Source organism: Phalaenopsis equestris, unplaced genomic scaffold (genome assembly GCF_001263595.1).
Source record: "Phalaenopsis equestris unplaced genomic scaffold, ASM126359v1 Scaffold000522, whole genome shotgun sequence".
Lineage (NCBI taxonomy): Eukaryota > Viridiplantae > Streptophyta > Magnoliopsida > Asparagales > Orchidaceae > Phalaenopsis > Phalaenopsis equestris.
This window is the reverse complement of record NW_018164962.1, coordinates 359,869-383,943: the sequence shown is the minus strand read 5'-3', so window position 1 is coordinate 383,943 and position 24,075 is coordinate 359,869. Positions and strand designations below refer to the sequence as shown.

Sequence of the window (24,075 nt, the reverse complement as noted above, 5' to 3'; positions counted from 1 at the left end):
CACATGGAAGATAGACACCAAATTTCCTTTGAAAATTGGGTTCAAAGCAAACAACAACATTTACAGGTGCTCTGAAAATCACTAAACATTTATTTCATAATTATTTGAACATAAGTATATACAATTATTGCAAAGATGAATTAAACCTCAATACGATACTTCTACCATGTTTTCTGTTTAAATACATAGAAATACTTCCTTTTCTTCCCGCTTCAAAAAAATTGTCAAATAACTGATATAATTTTTTTTAGATGGGTGATCCCAAAAAAAATTTTCTTTTTTTACGTTGAATCAGACAATGTCAGAAGTCACAAGTCAAGTAATTAATTTTAACTTACATTCATAAAAAAAGTCATATTTAAATTATTTCTACTTTACAATATTTTAAAGCTATTTTAAATAATCACATCACATCTATATCAAAAAGAGCATCCACTTAAACTCCTGAAAGAAATTATTAGCCATGTTCACTTATGGAACATGTATTTTACTCTTCTTTTAAAGTCCTGATTAATCAAGTGAACAAAATGGACTGAAACACAATATCCTGGTTGATGTCATTACTAGCATAGTCTGAGCATTTTTTTGTTTGCTTGAATGTTTGGAATTTACAAACAGAGAAGCTTTGATAAGATTCCAGTGATGGTCTCACTCACAGTAATCTTCATAATTGTCATTTAAATGTCTTCGTGGCCGCCTATAATTAATCCAAATCAATATTACAGCTTCTCTATAAATAGCAACAAGCTGAAAATTAAATGATCTGATAATTCCAAACAAATAAATAAAGCACCAAATAGATCAAAAACAAATTAAAGAAAACAAACTTATAGAATGAGGCATTGATCAAACAAATAACTAGTTCCTCTTTGCAAGAAAAAAAATGTGTATGCCGTTGCAAAAATGTCTCTTACAGAATTCAAGAACTCACAAGTATCGTGTTATTGCTGAAATCCAAAACTGTGTTAAAGCAGCCCTAAGAAACAGGAAAGTCAGGGTAATCCCCTATATACCTCCGAAGAATCAAAATCAAGAATGAGTATTTGAATCAGAATTATGTATCTGCTCCCTTAACTAGCTCCTTTTTCCGTCTCAACAAGCTCCTTTTCCGTCTCAACTAGCTCCTTTTCCGTCCCGACCTCAGACACGGCATCCGCCATTTCTTGCTCGGCCCTGAGGATGGGCTCGTAGTAGTCGCTGTGTTCGTCCATACATTTCTTAAGGAGAGAAGTAACCTCCATGCACTTATTCAGTACATTCTCTCCAGTCTTCTCCGCCTCCTCCACGCACTTCTCCCACGCGATAAACGGCTCCTTGCAGCCGCCTCCCTTCATAAAAAGGCAGAACCCGCACTCCCCCTCCTCCTCCGCTTCCTCGTTTTCCTCCGCCGAAATATCTTCACCGATGACGATAACCGTTTCCTCGGGGTTAGAGGGAGAATCTGAAGGAGTGGAGTTTCCGGCAGTTTGTGGTAGTTCTGATGTTTGGGATGAGTCGGTGGGCGGCGAAGGATTATTGGCTTGGTTTAGGGTTTCGGGCTCTGCAGAAACGAAGGTGGACGAAGTAGAAGATGCGATCACCGTCGACGAAGCCGCCATGGCGTGTGAAGGAAATGATGAGCGCGAAATTAGGGTTCTCTTCGTCTCAATGCTATCGGAATAACACGGCGCCGACTTTGAAGTCCTCTCATTCTTGCAGACGAGAAACTATTTGTGGGCGGATACGTTGGACCAAAATTTACTTGGGATTTAACATTTTAAGTGCGAAGTAAGCAGTTTAGTTGCAATTACTATTTACTAGAGATGTAAAATAGAAGAAAAGCGTCTATTTTACTTCTCTATTTTCGTGAACGAAAGTGTGCTCATATTCTGTCATTACCCCTACCACATTAGGTGACAGAAAATAATAAAAATTGGCCCTGTAACACGAGAATATTTTCCCTCATTATTCTATATTATTCAGGTGTTATTATGTTCTAAAAATATTCTCAGTATTATAATAATAAAATAACATATCAATAACAATTGAATAACACACAATAATATCTGAATAACACGGAAGGAATATTCTATTGTGTTACCGAGCAGATTTTATTTTTTTTCTAGCACCGCCACGTTGCATGATTTCATTGGACTCCAAATGATTCTCTACATGAGGAATACTGACAGAATAATTTTTCCATTTGAATTTATATCACATAATTTTTTTTTTGTTTTAATATATATAACCTGTAAACTCATATGAAACATATAGATGAAAATATATAATTCATTATTAAAATATTATCATATCTAATATTTAGAATGTGATGTTAAATATTTGAATGTCATGCGTATATGTATTTATGTGAAAGTTTAGTACATATATATCTGTGTGAAAATTTAGTATTTATATGTCTAAATATGTAAAAATTGTTTGGTACGTGTGCTACCAATTTACGATGAGGAAGCTGGAAATTTTTTTTTTAATAGGGACAATTGAAATATTTAAAAATATTCTCAAATCTTTATTATAAATTAATTTTTTGAGTTATGCATACATATTTTTTATTTTATTTATTTATAGTATAAAAAATCTAAGATTAAACTAAAAGTTAAATTAAATTTGTTTATTATGAGTAAGAAAATTAATTTCATGCACAAATATATGATTAAATAATAAATAAGTAAATTTATTTTGATATTTGTATTTTTATTATATGATTTAAGAAAGGTTTGCCCTTTAGGTCTCCTCTCTAAATTTTGAGTGCATATTTTGTCATGACTCATAATATAGAGAATCATTCGGAGTCAAATAAAATAACGTCATGTGGCGGGGACAGGAAAGAAAATATAAAAATCGGTCCGATAATACGGGAATATTCCCTCGTGTTATTCCATGTTATTCATGTGTTATTATACGTTATTCAGGTGTTATTATATTCTGAAAATATTCTCAATGTTATAATAACAAAATAATACATCAATAACATTTGAATAACACACAATAACACTTGAATAATACCAGAGGAATATTCCTTTATTTTACCAGACAGATTTTATTTTTTTCGGTCGCCGTTACTTAGCGTGATTTCATTATACTTCGAATAATTCTCTATGTTAGGAGTCCTGACAGAATAATTTTTCCTAAATTTTTATATCTCAGAGCCGAGTGAAAATCTAAGGTGCTCTAAATCCGCCAATGGAAATGTATGTAAATGCCTTTGTTGAATACCACACAATTCTTATGTAAATGAGCCATAACATTCGCATTATGTATGTAACATTTAAATGAGTAATTCCACATGAAAAATATCATTATTATTTTATTTTATTTTCAATGAAATACATGTTTTTTTTTTTTTTTGCTTAGGTTTACGCATAAGCATAAAAAATAATACGTCTGAATGAGAAAAGTATTGGAGACGATGTGGATCGCGTCTCACATCCGAACACACGTGGTGGTGCGATTCACGTCGTCATCCACACGTCCCTACTTAATGTTTTCTCATGAAGTGAACTTATTGAGTACGTGCAGGACTGAATTGGAGTTAACATTAGAAGATGTATAAATAAATAGAATTGAACGGAGTTAAGAAAAACTACTGAGTTTAAAAATAGATGTTAAAGTCGCGATAGCTACTAAATTTTGGTTAAATTATAGTCTCAATCTTAAATTAATTATGGAGTAAAGAAAAAAAAACTTAAATTGTTATGATTTTAAAAAATGTAGCAAATATATATGAAACAAAGTTATTTAATATACATAATAAATAAGAGCTTACAGCTCGACCTGCCACGCGCCTGTAGCTCAGTGGATAGAGCGTCTGTTTCCTAAGCAGAAAGTCGTAGGTTCGACCCCTACCTGGCGCGTGTTAAGATAATTTTTTACAAATTCATTTTTCAGAATATATTGTTTTATTTCGAAATAAAATTTACAAAAATTGTGCATTCATTTGTATTTCTTATGCATTTTATTTTCTGATTTATAAATTTTATTATTAAGTTATATGATTCTAATTTTTCTCGTTATTATTCTTTTATAATAATTGAGCAGTATGTGAACTTTCCTTTAAAAATTTTTAGGATTTTACGTTGAAATAAAATTTAATATTTTAAATAGTACTAAAAATATCATTAATGGTAAACTCTTGAAAATAATTTATATTTTAATATGATATTATAAAAATATATCAAAAATATTATAATAAAATGTAAAATATAGGACTATAAAATCAAAAAGAAAAAGAAAGATTGTGATATTAGATTTAGAGTCTGTTTGGGGGAGCTGCAGATTTTTGATTAATCTGTTAATAAGTTGATTAAAAATAATATGTTGATAAGTTAGATGTTTAGAAATTTTTATTTCTTTTGGAAAAATCAGATCGTTGCCAGAAAATTGTCATCGCACATAGATAGGTGCGGTGTGAAAACATTATTTTCAGCGTTTTCAAAACGTATAAGCTGTCAAATAACCTAAGTGTGTTTTCAAAACGCCACCGCACCAAATAAACTCCACTAAACATACCCTTAAGTTAGGAAAAAAATTTGCATACATAAGACGTACGAAGAGCTGCTTACGTCTGTAACCTGTAATTAGATTACATGGAGGATATTAGGAGTTTATGACCGCGTTATACCTCCTGTAAAATCTATGTAACCTACCTGTATTTTCTACTAAGTTTCGTGCTTCTGTTTCATATACAGATAGTTTACATGGAAGTTACAGGGGGTATAACGCGGTTATAAACTCTGAATATTCTCCATGTAACCTATTTACAGGTTACAGACGTACGCAACTCTGCATACGTCTTATATACATACATCTTATGTACGCAAATGAGATTTACATACACATCACTCACTTTTTATGTATTTACATATTTAATATCAAAAGTTCAATTTTTACATATATTATATATATCACCTTTCCTATTCACTAACAACTGTAATTTTTATATTTTTAATGAGATATGAAATATTTGGGGGGTATAATTGTAAAATGTAAAATATAGAACTGACGTATTAGACATGTAAATACAAAGAAATTGAGTGACATGTATGTAAACCTCCCTATGTAAAAATTAAATGTAAGAATGATATTAATGATTCACAAGGAATGGCCTTCGGGTGAATGAAAATGATTGGACTTGAATGATAATTGATCATTGGTCGGGTTGCTCTTAAATCTATGAAAATATTTATTTGAGTGGAAACTTATTACATTAACGCTTATTGCTGGTTTTATTGGGTGTTATATGCATAAACAAACGTGTTGGACTATATAATGAAATAATTAAACATCCAACAAAACAATAGGCACAAAGATAGACTTTGGATCTAATTTTTTTCGAGCTGAGGTCGAGCCATATATTGATCAGCTCAAATTGATTCGAGATCAGCTTCAAAAATTTAATTTTGAATTCAAGGTTTTAGAATTAAGTTTCTACAATTTATTCCTTATAACCCTGAAATATGTTAATTCAATAAGGTCAGAGACATTTTTATTGTATTTATGATTTTTTTTTTGTAATTATGGTAATTTGATCTTTTCGCTTTATTTACTTATATGTGTTAATCTATGGGTGTCACAAATTGACTTAACACGCCAACATGACCTCAACTAGACTCGAAAAATCAGGATTAGAGTTGACCCGAATGTTTTTTGAGTTGGGTTGGTGTTAGATAAATTGACTCGTTTATTATTTGGGACAAGTTCGAGTTGAACCCCAAAACACAAACATGACCCAAATAAACATGAATGTTTGGGTCGGGTTAGGGTTTGCGGGCCAAGCTTAAGTTTGAGTCGGGTTCATGTATTAGTTTTTTACCCGTTTATTATTCGAGTCGGGTTTGTGTTGAACCTATTTTAGTCGGATCATCTTCCGGTCAGACCCGAACCCAACCCTCTAACTTGAATTGACACACCTACCTTAATCGTTCTCCGTAAAAGGGACTTGGGGTTCATCGAAAGAGTTATTGTGCGAAGTGTAAGAGTTGTAATCCCAAGTAATCTTTCTCTCTCATCCGGTACAAGTGAAATCTCACTCCACGTATACATTGGCGGATCAACTTAACTCTAAATCATGTAAATCGTTTGTATTTGATTGGTGTTGTGTGAATTTTTACGTTTCTGCACTGTTTTAGCATAACAAATAGCAATTATTTACATATCTCACACCTTAACTTTCGTATTTATAAACATGACACTCAAATTGTTAATATCATATCAAAAATGACAAAACTCAAATATATATATATATATATATATATATTCATTAGATTTAATGTAGCCGACCCCACGTAGTGAGATTAAGGCTTTGTTGTTGTTATTGTTGTAACTACAATGGTCTTAATTGTATAAAAAATGATCTTGATTTACTAAAACTAAATGAAAATATGATACTAAACAGGACGCAATGGAGAAAAAGTATTCATGTAGCCGACCCCATGTAGTGGGATTAAGACTTTATTGTTGTTGTCGTTGTTGTATAAATTTAAGGCACTAAAGTGATATGTATGTAAATGTAAAAGTTTAGGTGAACATGTAAATAAATAAGAATAGTGTGCTAGGCATGCAAGTTTCTCGAACATGTCAAGTACAATCAAATACGAACATAAAAAAATTTAAGCAACACGAGCATGAACATATATGTGAAAGCTCGCCTCAAGCTCAAACTTAATACAACCAATTTATGATACAACAAAGCCAAGTCAGATTCATGACATACTCAACTCGGTTCGATTAGATTACCACCCTAATTGAAATAGTGTATACTTCGATAGAGCAAAAACTGATTCACAGTAATATAACTGTTACAAAATACAAATAAATTAAAAATAATTTTAAATAATTTTTAAACAATAAAATAATTATAATATATTTTTAATATGTATATCTTCTATTTTAAAATTTTATTTAATTTTTCCTGAAGATTATGATTACCAGTGTGAATGATCAGAGTTTTAGCAACATATGAATTATTTGACCTATTATATTAAATAACAAACATAGAATATATTTTGCCATTATATATATACAGCCCAAGGGCTACTCCCGTCTCTATCAAACGAATCATCAGTCTCGATCGAAGCAAATATATAAATAAAATCTGTCTCGATCAGAGCCGTCATCCGAATCTTCTCCCGCTGCTGACCGTTTCAATTCAACCCGTTTGTTGCCCTAATCTCGCTCGATTATACCGATCAAGCTATGCGTTGCTCGACTCTGCTCGATCGACTCAATCGCCTGCGACTCCGAAACCCTACTTTCTTCCCAACTACGGAGCTCCACCAGCATTCGCTCGCCATCGAATGCCATTGCATTTATATTGATCACAATGCCGCAGGGCGAGAAGTCTCGATCACTGACGAAAAACTGATGCCCCGATCGGCTTGGGCTCTTCATGGGTAACAACTGCGTCGGGCCGAGCGCCAACATTCCGGGCTTCTTCCAATCTGTCTCCGCCGCACTCTCCCGTTCTCGTCTCACCGGAGCACGCGAATCCGTCCCTGACCCCGTTCCTTCCTCATCCAATGAGGCGACGAAGGATGAATTGGCCCACAAGCCCCCTGAACCTATCAGAATACCTGAAGGCGAGATCAAGTCTCGGCCTCCACGGCCACGGCCACGGCCACCACCACCACCGCCTCCGCCACCGCCTCCTCCGCCGTCTCTATTGCTGTCCCAATCCCCGGAGGAATCAACACGGGCAACGACAATGGAGGAGGAAACCAAACTCCCAGAACAGTCAAAAGATAGAAGGAAACCTAACTTCGTGAAGCGAATTTGCAGCGCTGGCCTGCAGACGGATTCCGTTCTCAAGCGCAGGACGGGGAAACTCAAGGACTTATATAGCATCGGCAGGAAGCTTGGGCAGGGGCAGTTCGGTACCACTTACCTCTGCATTGAGAAAGCGACGGGGAAGGAATTTGCGTGCAAATCTATAGCGAAGCGGAAGCTTCTGACTCCAGAGGATGTCGAGGATGTCCGCCGTGAGATCCAGATTCTGCACCACTTGGCTGGTCACCCAAATATCATCTCAATTATTGATGCTTATGAGGATGCTGTGGCTGTGCATGTTGTTATGGAGTTATGCGCCGGTGGAGAGCTTTTTGATAGGATTATTCAGAAGGGACATTACACGGAGAAGGCTGCGGCAGAGCTTGCCAGGGTTATTGTTGGTGTTGTCGAAGCCTGCCATTCTTTAGGGGTGATGCACAGGGATCTCAAACCGGAAAATTTTCTCTTTGTCAAGCGGACGGAGTCGTCGCCTTTGAAGATGATTGATTTTGGGCTATCAATTTTTTTCAAGCCTGGTATGCTTTTGAAGATTTTTATTTCTAAATTTCTCTAGCAGTAACCTTTGTTTTTCTTTTTTTTTTTTCTTTTTGTGAATGCTACATACCTACATGTGAAGCATGGTACTCATAAACGATCATACCGTCACACTCGCACACTCACGCACTCACACAGACTCGGAGCACATTTTTGCAGCCCTCCCCAGTATTGTTTAACATGGATCCATGAGCTCGGACTGACTCATGAGCTCGGACTTAGTTCTGTAAATGGCTGGGGAGCTGTGCTGGACGAGCTAACAATTCAAGCTTGATCCAACTCCAATTAGATTATCTTTTTTTTTTTTTGAAAATATGCCTTTCCATTACTAAATAAAAAAGATTATAAAAACTTTGTTAAGTATGCATCTATGGTGTACAAAAATAAACCCTGTCATCTACAAGTATTGTTGATAGTTCCCTATCATCATCTATATGCAATAAAAAGAAAGAATTTCTTAGGACATGCTTGGCACAAAACTGAACGGGCCTGATACATTCTCGAGGCATATAAGAGAACAAAACTTGCTTAAATCAAAAGAAAAGCCAACTCTGAGGCAATAAGTGGTTGACGGTGCCATATATCCTGCATCATAGCGGTACGAAGTAGCTGCATAACATTACCGTTGTCCCCCTTCAATGATAACAATTCTTAGTTCAAACGTCCAAGGCTGGCAAATTTGAGTGAACCGCTATAATTTCAACACGAGTGTTATCCCAATGTTTAAAATGTTTGAAATGTTGCTCACAAGAAACTATGCCATTAACATGCTCGTCCTGGATAACGGCCCTGGGAGGATGAGGATGCCATAAAGAAGAAAGAACCAATCCAGAGGATTGCCTAGCATCCCAATGCCTCAAACATGCGTAAAGACGAGTCTTGATTAGGGCCTCGATAATTATCGCAGTGATGTTGGAAGGTGTCATGTAGGGGGAGCAAAGGATATATTGGTCAAAGTGAAGGGGCTACTAGACTATGAAGCAACATGAGAGCCTTACGAGGTGATCCACAAGTAGTTTCTATCATTCCACCTTGAGGACAATGTGTCTTTTTTGGGAGAGGAGTAATGTTACGCCTATAGAGGAGTCGATTCTCCCTGGATTTGCTGAAGGTGAGCCGGTCCTGCATGGACCGACTGAAGATAGCATAACCGACCCATGAACAAGTCTGTCTTAGCGAAAGACGGGAGCGGGGTGAACATGGAGATCCACAAAAGAAGGAAAGGGAGGAGTGGGGCCCACTTTGGCCATAATCATGTATGCAAAAAAGAGAAATTAAGAGAGTTTGGAGGGAAGGTTGGGAAAAAAAGATTTTGAAATGTTAGGAAGGGATTCTGCTAAGGGGAGAACATAGGGTTTTGCTTTTTTTTATGCATGTTTTTGTTGTGGCTGTTGTTTTGTTTCTTCTTGTGGTGTTCCTAGCGACGTCTTGCGTGTGGGAGAGACGATCTATCTCTCGAATAGTAGACCAACCTCTTATGTTGTTTATTTTCCTTTGATTGTTGTAAGAGAACCACCCTTATTTGTGTTTTTCTACTCATCTATTGCAATTTCATCGTGGTTTGTTCGCTGATTTTGGTACTGAGGTGTATCAAGTTCACATGTATCGATTCATGATGAAAAACATAAAAACCTTTGTCGAAGGCAAAACAAGACATTATAGAGGGGAGCCTAGAGGAGAAAAGAGTTGAGGGCATTGGAGACCAGCTAAAGCGAGAAAGAGATTACTCAGGAGCAATTAGAGCATTTCAGAGGAAGAATCTGGAGGAATGTTGTGAGTGTGAATGAGTGTTGTCTTGAGTGAGAACAAGTGTAAATGTACGTATGTATCCATTTTTGTACTCAAAACGGTGTAAAACTCAAGAATTTTACTGTAATTTCATTTGAATTAGTGGAGAACGTCGGTGAAACTTTGTTAAATCTTAATTTTGTAATGAAATTTAGTTTGTTTCATCTGTAATGAGTAGGACTTAAACCTTTCTCTTATGAATTGGATTTTATGCAAGTTGGTGAAATCTTTGTTATGTGATTGCTTGTAATATGATTATAAGTTGATAGTTTAAAATTTTAAATTTAATTTACTCATAAACTGATCATTTAGGAAGTTAAAATCAGTTGTGATGTATTACTACCAGTGTAGACTGATGAAATAATTAGGTTAACCTACATTGCTCTAGGAGAATAAGAATATTATGTTCCAGGTGATGCAATTATGTTGGAAAATTTGCAAACAATGAAGTTTTTATATGGTTATGTGACTAACTATAATATGAAATCTCATTTTTCTTATGTTCACAAGGAGAGGCTAAGGAAAACAATTGTTATTGATTATAACTCCATTAGAGTCACTCAGATTGATTTGGTTTGCATAAAACAAATTCAAGGGAGGCTTTCTTACACTTGTTTTAGCTCAAAATTAGTTATATGTTTTGTCTTTTACAAAAATTAGGATTAGAAACTTTAATACCTCACAATTTTAAATCTTTAAGTTAGACTTAAAACTAGTATATTTTAACATTTTAAGACTTTGAGAGTTCACTCTTTCCTCATGTGCTCAATACAGAGGCTCAGTTTCTTATACTACTTAGATAATACGTATAATTGTGTATATCGCTGGTTTTTCATAGCATTTTGGTCGTATCAATAATTGAAGTCCAACCAAAAAAATCCTTGGTATGAGAATCAACAGAGACATGAGTGTAGGTATATTAAATTTGTCTCATACAAAATATGTTGAGAATGTTTTACACAGATTCAACATGAGTGAAGCAAAAATATTTGTACCTTTTTAGGTAATCACTTTAAGCTAATGAAGGAACAATCACTCGAGTCTGAAGCAGAACAAACATATGTGAGGAACTCTGTATGCTTCAACAATTGAAAATTTTATGTATGCGATGATATGTAGATATTGCATATGCAGTGGTAGTGATCAGGCAGTACGGGAGTAATACAAACAAATATGATTGAGGTAGTAAAATAGATTCTTAGATCCAAAGAAGATACTTTGCTTTGGAAGTATATGGATTAATCTACATGGATATGTAAATTTAGATTTGATAGGAAATAATGATAGTAGAAAAAGTACAATAGGTTGTATTTTCATTTTAGGCAACATATCAATGAGTTTTGGATAATATAGATATGTAAATAAAAAATTAACAATAATCTATTAAAAATGGTTATTTTCTTATATAAAATAAATTCATGCAAAGAGTTCATTTTATGGTATGCGGCTCTTGAATCAATAATTTCGGAGCTAGAATTGGACATTTATGAGATTTTAGAAGCATGGGAAGATGAGGTAATTCCTAAGAGAGCATGCACCTAGTGTAGATGTTTTTTCTAGGGACACCAACAAATTTTTTTGACTTTTCTATTTTTTTATTTTGAAACTCAATAAATGATTGTTTATTTTTCTTAGTTACACACATGTATTTGCAATCTTTGTTCTTTTGCTTGTCCTCACAGTATTGTCAAAATTTTTTTTGGTGACTTGCCATGAAGATTTCAATATTTTTTTTTGTATGTCAAGCCTTATTCATCTTTGTTGGGTGTTGCTTTTTGAATGATATCGAGTTTCTATTTTTTATTAATTTCCACTAATTTTTCATTTTTTTTTGTATTAATTCAAACTATAGAAATACCAACTTGCCAAACTATGTTTAAAAATCTTTTTAGTGCTGGTTTCACGTAGTACATAGTCATAAAAGTTTAATTGATGATTCAAACATCAATTGGAGCCTTGTTGAATAGCTCTCCAGTGATCCAATTATGTTTATAAAGGAATATCTATCTGATCTTCATAAGTTTTCTGACTAATTCTTAATTTAGGATATTCATAAAGAAGGATGATTGATGTCGGTAGCCTTTGTCATTGGAGTTTAATCTTCTATAAGAGTTTTACAAATCATAACTTGCTTCATTTTTCCATTCTAATGATGTCAATGACTTTTCGAGTTTGTACCCTTGTAACTAAAACTCAATATTTAATCCAACAAGAATATTATAAATTCAATCTTTTTCAATAAAATTTTTAAGGATGGTTCCATCTTTATTACATTTTATTTGGATATTTTGATGATGATTCATCTCTTATCAAATGTTTTGTATTAGATTGGAGTATTCGGTGATGAATCATTTTACTCGTGTTGTGGGTAAGAACTTGCTTTTGATCTCATAGATTTGGGCCATATCACAAACTTAAGAATATATTTAATTTATTGTTTCCTTTTTTTTGTTTTTTTGCTGAATGACAGAACATGTAATGCTACTTATTTTCGAAATCATGTAGCTCTATAAATAAAGCATCATCTTAAATTCATATTCATCCCAAGATTGAATGTGGGAGCGTCTTGTTTAGGCTCAGTGCCAAGTAAATAGCCCAATTTTTTTTCATTCATGAAGATACAAACCAATTGTGGCCACTTGAGACTTGAGATAATCTTTTGTATAAATGATGTATTACATGGATGCTTTGCAATTCTTTTGTTGGATTTGGATTTTATCGGCCTTGATTTTAAAGGAACCTAAGAGCAAAGGAATATGGGTATCTTTGTGATCGATAAGAAGGACAAAAAATGATAATAATTGATTTCAAAGAGAAATTAAGATAGAGATTAGGCTGTAGTGATGAAGGCTACAAATGAGAAGATTGGGTGAAACATAAAAAGACTTGCACCAATGAAGGTTTGGCAGTTTTAGGCAATGCAACAATGAAAGTCATGCCTTATAGAAATGCTAAGAACAATATCTAAAGCACCGACACCTTGATAATATTGATGTAGTACTTCATTCCTACATTTGTGAAGTACTTATGCAATCCTAGAGAGCCTCTAGTAAGAAACATACAAATTTAGGAAAAATAATTATATTAGTTCATAATCGATGAGTGGGCAAAATAATAATTTCAAAATAATTAGGTAGTTCCTGAGTTGATGAAGTGGCAGTAATAATCTCACATATCTTTTAGATGGTATGAAGTGACGAGAAAGGTGGAGGTCTGTTGGCCTCAATGGAATATTGATAGAGGTGGAGTAGATAAAGTTGAAATTGATGGAGATTGACATTTTCATCTTTATCCTAGAGAGAAGTGCTTTATACTAGCTTGACGGTATGAAGCTCCTTTACTCCAGTATTTTAATGTTTTTTTAAGAAGTTTTGGAATGAAATGAATGCATAGCATGTCTTTTTTTTTCAAATGGATAGAAGTAGAAAAAAGATTTAACCTAGGGGTCTCAGGCTTTTGCTTTCGAGCTGAACAAAGGAAGCCTCATATTAATTTTGACGATCTTCTTGAATTGTATCATTTATTTGTGGCTTTATATTGGTCTTCACTTTAATGAACTAAGACATAAATTACAACACTAGAATTGTCTGAATGAATGTTCTAGCATTCCTATAATCCTTTGGGTATGCTAGACTTGTGTGTTGGGCGGGTGGCTTGATGGGCTCGCCATATGCTCACTTTAAATGGGCTGGTTTGGCGGTGGAAAAATAAAAATTTAGCTGGCTCGGCCAGCTTGATCTGAGCCCGCTTTGACTTGGTCAAAGCCTGAAATAGCCAAACTCGACCGTTGTGTCAGTTTTCTAGTAAGCCAATGAAAGCAACCAAAAAAGAACTCATAAATAAATGAGTTATCTTGGAAGGGTGAAACACTAGTGATGCATTAATGCATATCATATAGGCTCAAACCACCGACTCACCATTATCATGTGGCATTATTATATTGGATCATTTGAATCCAGCTCAAATAAAACACACACACACATAGTCACACAAACACATATCACTACTTATGTTATAATTGCAAATGTCCATCTACTTTAAGACTCCATTAAATGTTTAAAATCATAAAAAAGAGAAAAAAAAAGATTTTTCTTTTAAGGCCCATGGGCCGACCCGACCCTACCCGATTTCTAAAGTGGGCAGGCTTAGTTATGATTTTTTAAATAGAAATCAGGCTCCGTCCAGACCCAAGCCTATTTTGACTGATCAAAGCCCGTGCCAAGCCCGACCCGCTCAACACCCAAGTCTAGTACATGCATATTCAAAATATGCAATATAAATGGCAATTTATTTGGTTGTCTTTGAATATTAACTTGCAACAATAATTCTATTACATTTGCCTAATAGTAAATCATGCCATATGCTTGTTAGACTTGCGTCATAAAAACTATTGTATCCATTTCATTTTTTTTAAATTTTTTTGTTTGAGCACCAAGATGCCTTCTTTCATACTTCCTAATGGTGCATTATAATTTATTTTCATCCTCAGTTTGGATTGAAAGGGTATCCACCTTTCTAGAACCATAAGCAAGAAAGTTTAGGCGTACATGGTGGATAGCTAGGGCTGTCAAAAAACTTTTTGTTTGTGAATAACTTGTGTTTGGCTCTCTAAGTAGCTCATATTTGATTTATTCGTTAAGCAAACAAGTCAAAAAGAAATTAGTTTTTTGAACTCGATTTATAAACATGCCAAACACGAACAAACTATTATTTGATTATGTTCAGTTTTTTTTGGCTTGAATTAATTAAACAATAGATAAATAATATGTAAAATTAAAATATGTATATCTTTAATATGATATCAATGATTTGATTTGTATAAATATTAAAAACAAAATTTAGTGTTAAATATGTAAATACATAAGAATTGGGTGGTAAGTATTAAATGCCCCTAAAAACTTTTTTTATTCTAAGCTTTAGTGTTAGATATATAAATACATAAGAAATGTGTGGTATGTATGTAAATGCCCTTAGAATTTTTATGTAGGATATTAGATTTGTAAATACATAAGAATTGGGTGGTATGTATGCAAAATGCGCCCGCCTGGGTCTGCACAGCCTGCTCCGTCCCCCTCCATCTACCCTACTCTGCCTTGTGGTTCTGACATAATGTTACTGGCATGTAGGTATTAGATATGTAATACATAAGAAATGGGTGGTGTGCATGTAAATGTTCCTAGAATTATCTCCCAATAACCCATTCGCGGATCAAATTTTTAGTCCCGCATTGTGAATTTTAAAATTTTAATGTTCCAAATGCTCTTTAAAAGCATAAACAAACCTTACTATTTTGCAAAATTTTGGGAGCTTGTAAAAGTGAGTTCTCACTTTTCCTTGCATGAGAAATATTAAAATCAATACTGATGATTTAATATATTAAATTTCTTTAAATTTTATTACCCTGGGTCAAGCTCAAATTCAAGCCGAGCATGAGCTAATTAGAACAAAAAAAATTTAAATCAAACCAAAGATAAATTTGTTACTAATGAGATTTTTTGAACACAAGCTCATTTCAAACAAAAGAAATTTCAATTGAGCCAAACATGAGCATGCTTTGAGCTCGCTCGTGTTCGGCTCGTTTACACTCCTTGGGTTAGCTGAGTGGCGAGAAAGAACAATATTCAACTTTTGCGACTACGTTATTTTTATGTCTTTGTTTGATATCTCAGACATATCATTCTTACATTGTTAAAATATATTTTACATGCTTTGCAGCATTAAAACTGAGAGTACTATACTATGATGACCAAATCAGAATTTTTTTAGTTGTTTTTCATCTGCTGTTCTCAGTTTTAATTCATTTTGTTGATATCTAAACACCTTTTACATTTAAATTTCCCTTGGGGTTTACTTCTCTTGTAACGGTTGTGCGTATCATCATATTTGATATTTTTTTCAAGTATTTTCGTGAGCATGAGCTGCCTTATATCTGCAGGGGATGTCTTTACTGATGTTGTTGGGAGCCCATACTATGTAGCACCTGAAGTGCTGCGGAAGCATTATGGACAAGAATCAGATGTCTGGAGTGCTGGAGTTATGATTTATATTTTCTTGAGCGGTGTTCCTCCATTTTGGGATGGTATATTTCGTATTTGTATTCCTAAACAAGCTGTCATTGTCATCATTTTTCTGAATATAATTCTTCTATTAATGACGACTAAACTCCAGATTAATAATTCATTTGGATTTTTTTTTTATTGGCCAATGCAGAAACAGAGCAGGGAATCTTTGAGCAAGTTTTGAAAGGCGAACTTGATTTCTCATCTGAGCCATGGCCTGGAATTTCGGAAGGTGCGAAAGATCTAATTAGGAAAATGCTTGAGAGGGATGTAAAAAAACGTCTGACTGCCCATGAAGTTTTATGTACGTTCCCTATTTTAGATAATTAAGGCGTGTGGATCTTTATGTTGATTGATGGCACCATGTTCCTTTTTATGATGGCTATGTTTTGCATATTTAATAGTGTAGTTTTTGGGATGGGAAAAATTATTATTCCACTTCAATTTCTTAGAAAAATAATTACAAATTAAATAGAGGAGGATGAATCCCATAGTAAAAGAATGAAACAATAATGATGACATACCAATGCTAGATGATACTAAAAATAATAAATACTAATAATTAGAGATACTAAATATTCAACACTCTCGTCAAGTTGGAGCATAGATATCTGTCTTGCCCAACTTATTTACAAGAACCTTAAAATTAGGCTTGAACAATCCTTTTGGTCAAGATATTCACTATTTGCAGGGACAACTGGCATGCCAATAGCTCCATAATCAATCTTTTCTTTTATGAAGTATTTGTCAATTTTCACATGCTTTGTGCGATCATGCTATACGGAATTTTCGCAGTGCTTATGACTGCTTTATTTTCTTAGTATAACTCATTGGTTTATCGACATCTACAGCTCTTCAAGAATTCTTCTCAATCATAACATCTAACACACTACATTAGCCATAGTCCTATATTCTGCCTCCACACTACTTCTTGCAACCATATTATGTTTCTTACTTCGTCATATAACTAGGTTTCACCACACAACTGTAGTTTCTAGAAGTTGATCTCTTGCCATAACTGAGCCATTTTGCATCAGTGTATGTTTCTATGTTCTTTTGTGTGATCTTCTGAAAGAGTTAGCTTTTACTCGATGTGCTTTTTAGATATCTGAGAATTTTGTTGATTGCTTCAAGGTGTTTCTCATAGGGAGAATGCATAAAGTGTACAAAGGCAATGTCTGGACGTGAATGTGATAAATATATTAATTTTACCATCATTTTTTGATACCTTACTGTATTCACCGGATCACCTTTCTTCCCGTCTCTCAGCTTTTGATTTGGATCAATAGGAGTGTTTACAGATATACACCCAGTCATCTCAATTTTCTTGAGAAGATCAATCACATAATTCCTCTGAGAGAACAACTCTTTTCTTCGATCGAGCAATTTTCATGCGAAGGAAATACCGTCGAGATCTCAAGTCCTTGGTTTCAAAAATAAATAATAAGGGATTCTTCAAACGATTTATCTCATATCCATTATTTCTTGTGAGACTAATATCATACACGTACACAATCAATACGACTGTTTTCTCATCATTTGAATATCTGAAGAACATTGTATGATCTCCTTACCTTTGAATATAACACAAAATTTTAATAAACAGTGTAAATTTCTCAAATTATGCTCTCGGTGACGGCTTCAATCCACATAAGGATTTTTTTCAATTTACACACTTTTGTGCCAAACTTCTCTTTAAATCCAGGAGGTGTGTCAATATACAATTTTTCCTCTAAGACCCTATTGAGGAAGATATTTTTTATAGCCAATTGTTGTTGGGGCCAATCAAGATTTACCGTAAGCGACATACCCTTATAGAGTTGAGTTTTGTAATTGGAGCAAATATCTCAAAATAATCAATTCTATTTGTCTTAGTGATCCCTTGGCAACTAATCGGGTCTTGTATCGTTTTAGAAAGTCAACATAATTGTTTTTGATTGTAAAGACACATTGGCAATGGACATTTGTCTTTCTTATAGGTAGTTCAACCAATTTCCCAGTGCTATTTTTTCAAAAGTTTTCTTCTCTTCAAAAATAGTGTCCTTCCACTTAGGGATTTTCAAAGCATCCCACATAGTACTTGGAATCTATATACATGACAATTGTGAGGTAAAAGCAGGGAAAGTGGATGAGAAATTTTCATAAATAGTGGGACCATGAATGTTCGGTGTAAGATTTTTTTTCCAATGGGAAGACTAGACTCATTAGACCTAGGATTCAAACTAGACTCGTATTTAGGACTAGAAGACTCATAACTTGAAGATGAGTTGGCTTGAACATGAGGTAAATGATTAATGAGAACGTTACGTGGTAAGTTCCCAGATTCTGGGATGTGCAAAGAATTTGTAGATTCTTTCTTTTGAGTTGTTCTTACGTGAATATACAAAACAAAACGTTACTACTGTCATAGCTTTTTTTCCCACTTCTTCTTTGTTATGAACATCATAAGATGACATTTTAGAGAGTTCCATATCTAAAAGGCTTGATGCACTTTCTCCTATTAAGATTTTACTAGGATTTTCAGGTTGAACACTCAAGGTTGGGGGTATGCTATTTTGCTTCAATTTTAAAAAAAATCTTGAAATTTAGTGAACAAATCTTTGTTTTGTTCTCTCCCTGAAAGATGAGGTAAGAAAAATGAAGTTAAAAAAAGGTGATATTTATGGTAACAAACATTTTTCTAGTAGTGAGATCAAAACATTTATATCCCTTTTGGCTATAAGCTTAACTAATAAACACACATTTTTTGGCTTGAGGTTTAAGTTTTCCATGATGATGAATATGAATGAAAGCATTGCATCCAAATATCTTTAGAGAGAGAACATGAGAGCCGATTCTTTAAATTTTTTTTTAAAAACCATCAAAATATGTTTCAAAGTTTAAGACCTTATTGAATGCTCTATTTATGAGAAAAGTAGCAGTAAGTTTGATTGCACCAACCCAAAGATATTTAGGCACCTGATTGGTAAAAACTAGACTCACACTACCTCCAATAAGTGCTTGTATTTCTTTTCAACCAACCTATTTTGTTGTCGAGACACAAGAACGTTGATGAATTATTTCTTTTCCAAGAAAGAATTTACCAAATTATTTTTGAAATACTCTCATTCATTGCCACTCTGTAATATTTGAATGATTGTTTGAAATTGAATTTGTACCATGGTGAAATTTTTTTTTAAAATTATTTTTACTTTAGATTTTTCTCCCATTATATAAACCCAATCTAACCTAGTGTGACAATGAAAGTCACAAGCCATCTTTTTCCAAAGTGAGTAGGGGTTTTATAAAGTCCTCAAATATCACTATGAATCAAAGTAAATGGTTTAGTAGGTTTGTATAGTTGTGGAGAAAATAATGCACGATGAGTCTAGCAAATCGACACACTTCACTTTGAAACAATGTATTTTATTCTAAAATAATTTGGAAATAAATATTTTAGATAATGAAAATTAAGGCAACATATCCTATAATGTCATAAAATAATTTCATTGTCTTTAAAAACATAAATAAAATTTAAAATAATACTTTGACATTGTCTATTCTTGTCAAGTTCATCTTTAAAATAACAATATATTTTTTTCTTAGCACTGTCAATCATCCTCACTGTGGTCAATTCCTAAAACTCACAGTAAAAAAATAGAAGTTAATTTGACATTAATGACCAACAATTAATTTTACTAATAAATAATAAGTTATATGATAAATTAGGAACATGGAAAACATCACAAAGGATTAACAACGTTGAGAGTTTGATAGTTCTTACCCCATTATTATCGAGAGGGAAGCATCAGTAATTTTGATCTTTTTATTTCTTGCACAAAGTTTATAAGAGGAAAATTATTTAGGAAGACCCGTTGTGTGATCAATTAGACCAGAGTCAATTATCCAAGAATAAGAAAAATCAGGAATAACACACAACAAACTAGTGGCCAGATAGTTTCCCTTCTACACTAAAGAGGAAGACGGAGTCAGGGTTTGTGGAGATGGAAATAATTTTTGCAAGAGTTATAATTGCTCCTTGGTCAAAGGGATTGCATTTAAGTAGCAGAAGACGCTTGAGTTTCTTCCGCAACGGCTTGATAAGCTCGACCTTCATGCTTGGATTTTGATTTTCAATTTGTAGCTTTTCTATTAAGCTTCCACCATGTCTCATTTGCATGTCATGGGCTTTTGTAATGCTTACACTATAGTTTATTTTTTTCGTCTTTCTTTTTCTGTATCAATCCCTTTTGACACAGGAGCCAAGTTTTCCTGTTCAGCGGTACCAGACAGTTTGGCATTGTACACCATAATTTTCCTTCTAAACTTTTTACGTCTAACTTTAGAAAAAACTTTTTGAATTGAGCGTTGATGTTTCCTACCAAGGATTCGACCCCAAACTTCATCGAAACTCCGATTAAAGTCACCTAAGAATATGTAGACTTCATCAATTTTCTCTCTTTTCTTATGGCGAGCATAGTCATTTGAATTCTCCTAAATGTCATCATAATATTGATCAAGTTATTGTTGTAATGTTACCAACTTATTTTAATATGCAGTAACATCACGATCTTTTTGCTTGAATTTTCAAAATTGAGTTTTCAACTAAAAAATTTGGGAACAGTTTTCCGAGTCTGAATAGATATCTCGATCAACCTCCCATATATCTCAAAATCTGAGAAGAATTAGATTAGGTTATATAAGGTTCCATGGAATTGATAAGTGATGCCATTATTGGAGAATTTTCAAACTGCCATGTTCTTACATTCAGATCATTAGTAGTAGGTTTTGAGATTTATTCTATTAAATACCCAATTTTGCCTCCCATTGGTCTTTAATTTTATAGATTGTGCCCACTCGAGATAACTGTCCATTAAGTTTTATAGACATGAGGCAAGATGGCAAATTATGAGGAAAATATTCAGCAGAACTACCCATTAGAGGAGCTATCAGGTGAGGTATGGTGGTTTCAGAATTATAGGAACCGTTTGATGAGGTAGAATTTCTTTGAACTCCCATCATAACTGCTGATTTGTACGACATCCTCAGAATAATAAAAAAAATCAATCAAGAACAGCGCGGAATGGAGTTTCTAGACCCAACTGAGAGGCTAGTAGGGCATCTTTATGTTTTCTTGAAGCATTAGTAAGTTGCTGATCTGATTATGTTCGTCAGATAAACAAAAACAACCCAAAAATGTTTTTTGATAGAGAAAAAAAAAATTAAGCGATCTATTTGATATTCAATTGTGAATTTTTTGTTGCTGTTTTGCTTCTACTTTCTGGCAGGCCATCCCTGGGTCCGAGTTGATGGAGCTGCCCCTGATAGGCCTCTTGATTCTGCTGTTTTAACTCGATTAAAGCAATTTGCTGCCACAAACAAGCTCAAGAAGATAGCCCATAGGGTGAGGAACCTTTCTCCGAACTAATAAAGTACTTTTAGTACTGCATTTTGGCTTATATAGTCTGGTAGCTTGACTTGCCATGTAACATAACCTTATGTTCTTTGCATGTTAATACATAAAGCATGGCTTCATAAATTAAAAGTTTTAAATGAATGCTTTTTTCATCTTATGAGCATTTACTGTCTTGAATTTTTTTAGTAAAGGAATATTTTATGCAAGCTATACCAATGCTAGGTACTAATGTATCATTAATTAATATGCCAGCGTGGGTGATGTAGGTTATCCCAGGGGGTCTTGGTTTCTCTAATACAACAGAAGGTAAAATTTGGCACACAAAGTTTTAATTCAAAAAAAATAATTCTCATTCAATGAAAACCAACAACATTTAAAAATGATCCTAAATGAAGATTTAAGAGTAAAGTATCAAAAATAGTCACCTGCTATTTGCAGGGGTAATTTTAGTCCTAGAGGCTATAAAAGTGTCAGTTTAGTCTCTAAATTATTTTTGTTGGTGCTAAAATAGTTATCATTGTGGATTATTTTAGCCTATATTAAACGAGTATATGGACTAATTTGATATTTTATAGACTCTCAGACTAAAATAGACCCCTAAAAAGAGCTAATGGACCATTTGACAATTTTCTTAATGATTTAATAAGCCTCAAATAGAAATTCAGATAACAACTTAAGGATCAATGAAGACCAAACTGGAAAATAAGCTGTTACAAAACAAGTTGTACAAGCTTTGATAAAATCCAATGACATGTAGAAACCAATTAATAAATTTTAGAAGAAATGTGCAAGAAAATAGTTCATTAAATTTAAATATTTTGGCCTCATGCCAATATAAAGAGATCCTTTTCACACAATTTGACCATCAACATTTGCACCAGACTTGAATAATTTCAATCCCTGAGTGATATTCAAATTTGTGTGGGAATTCCTTCACACATATCTATGCTAAGGCAAAAAAATAGGACATTGTGTACACATTGATAAGCATGGAGCACCAACAAGCGAAGGATTACGCGGATTAGCATGAGAGCAACGGTAATATAAGGATTATGTAAATAAGCTTAGGAGCAGTAGCTATAAGTAGGGGTGTAAATGATTCAAGTCGAGCTTGAACCACCATTGGCTTAAGCATGAACTTGATTAATTAATGGAGCTCGAGCTTAGATCTGCAAATTCGAGATGGCTCTTGATTATAAAAGAGAGAAATTATGTTATAATAAACTGACAAATAGTGTGAGCAGTTAGGAGATAAATATTAAGAAATCATTTGATATAAGATGAATGATATCATTTTTTTGAGTATTCTTTAAATAATTAAAAAATAAAATCTTGATGTTTAATATATTTTGACTATATTTTATATCAATATTTTCTTAAATGAGCAGGATCATAAGCCAACAAGTCAAGTTTGGGCTGACTTGAGGTTGGCTTGTTATTTTATCAAGTTTAGCTCACGAGCCAGTTATCAAGCCAAGCTTGAGCAGGCTTACGAGTATGCTTGGCTCACTTCACCATTATCTATAAGGATAGGCACAAGAGCTGCGGAAATAAGGATAAGCACCAAGATCAACGACAATAGAAGGATCATGTGTCTAGGTACAAGACACCAAAAGAAACAGCAAGACATCAAACTAGCAACCAAACTGATTAGCCTACGACATCAAACTAGCAACCAAACTGATTAGCGTACGACTCTTTCTCATAAGTTTCATGCTCTATAATGTTTTTGTGCCTTGGTAATGTCAGTTGCCATTATTCTTAATGATTTTATCATTTTTTTCAATTCTATCTAGCCTTTTTCAATATATTGAAAGAATTTCTCTTACTGTTCCTTTTGCATTGCAACTGAATCCCGCATAACCATCCGTTCCTTTATTTTTCTTGTTTTTGTCTTATAGCTGATCAAATTGTGCTTAGTTGGATTTGATCATCTCCATTTCTTTTGTTTTATTTTTCCTTTAAGGCACTTACTTGAAATACTACAGCTGTTCAATGTGGTGGTCTTACATGAAAACTGGAACTTTATAGGTTATTGCTGAGAGCTTGTCAGAAGAAGAAATTGCTGGTTTGAAAGAAATGTTCAAGATGATAGACACAGACAATAGTGGTCAAATCACTTTCGAGGAACTCAAGTCTGGTTTGGAAAGAGTTGGCGCTGATCTCAAAGAATCTGAAATTTTAGATCTCATGGAAGCTGTAAGTTCTCTTTTGTTAAGTTCAGCATAAGTATGGCACGCCTATTTCTCCATACATCTCTTCTTCGATGTCATCTCTATATTTTGAGAGTTTTTAATTTGGGAAAGTAAATTTTGCTCCAATTGTCTTGAATGAGAAGCAGTCCTGAAAATATCGAAACTGAAGATTGGTTGTTATATTTAGAGTGGCAAACCATTTTTTCTAATTTAGAAAGCAGCGACCCCTATGACATTAACCTTAATTTGCTTGTTTTTATTGTGGACATAATATTTTCTATTGAGGAGTTTAAGTTGATACATATACATATATATATATATA

General features: G+C 33.7%; 2 protein-coding genes and 1 non-coding gene across 4 annotated transcripts in view; 2 read left to right on the top strand and 1 right to left on the bottom strand.

Annotated features, from left to right (window-relative positions):
* Window positions 1-836: 836 nt before the first annotated feature.
* Window positions 837-1,739, bottom strand: LOC110028719. The gene has a single exon (XM_020730685.1). The coding sequence runs from the start codon at window positions 1,596-1,598 to the stop codon at window positions 1,071-1,073; it is 528 nt and encodes a 175-aa protein (XP_020586344.1). The 5' UTR covers window positions 1,599-1,739; the 3' UTR covers window positions 837-1,070.
* A 2,039-nt stretch (window positions 1,740-3,778) lies between these two features.
* TRNAR-CCU lies at window positions 3,779-3,851 on the top strand. The gene has a single exon. It is a non-coding gene; the product is annotated as a tRNA-Arg (tRNA).
* Window positions 3,852-7,058: 3,207 nt separating this feature from the next.
* Window positions 7,059-24,075, top strand: part of LOC110028695 (calcium-dependent protein kinase 11-like) — a 30,727-nt gene continuing 13,710 nt past the window's right edge. The window contains exons 1-5 of one of the 2 annotated variants that reach the window (XM_020730651.1): window positions 7,059-8,297; window positions 16,040-16,183; window positions 16,315-16,395; window positions 21,431-21,546; window positions 23,590-23,757. In XM_020730651.1, the coding sequence (XP_020586310.1) occupies window positions 7,385-8,297; window positions 16,040-16,183; window positions 16,315-16,395; window positions 21,431-21,546; window positions 23,590-23,757 (1,422 nt within the window). In that variant the 5' untranslated portion in view covers window positions 7,059-7,384. Of the gene's footprint in view, window positions 8,298-16,039; window positions 16,184-16,314; window positions 16,468-21,430; window positions 21,547-23,589; window positions 23,758-24,075 lie in introns of both variants that reach the window. The other variant, XM_020730650.1, reaches the window with a different exon arrangement.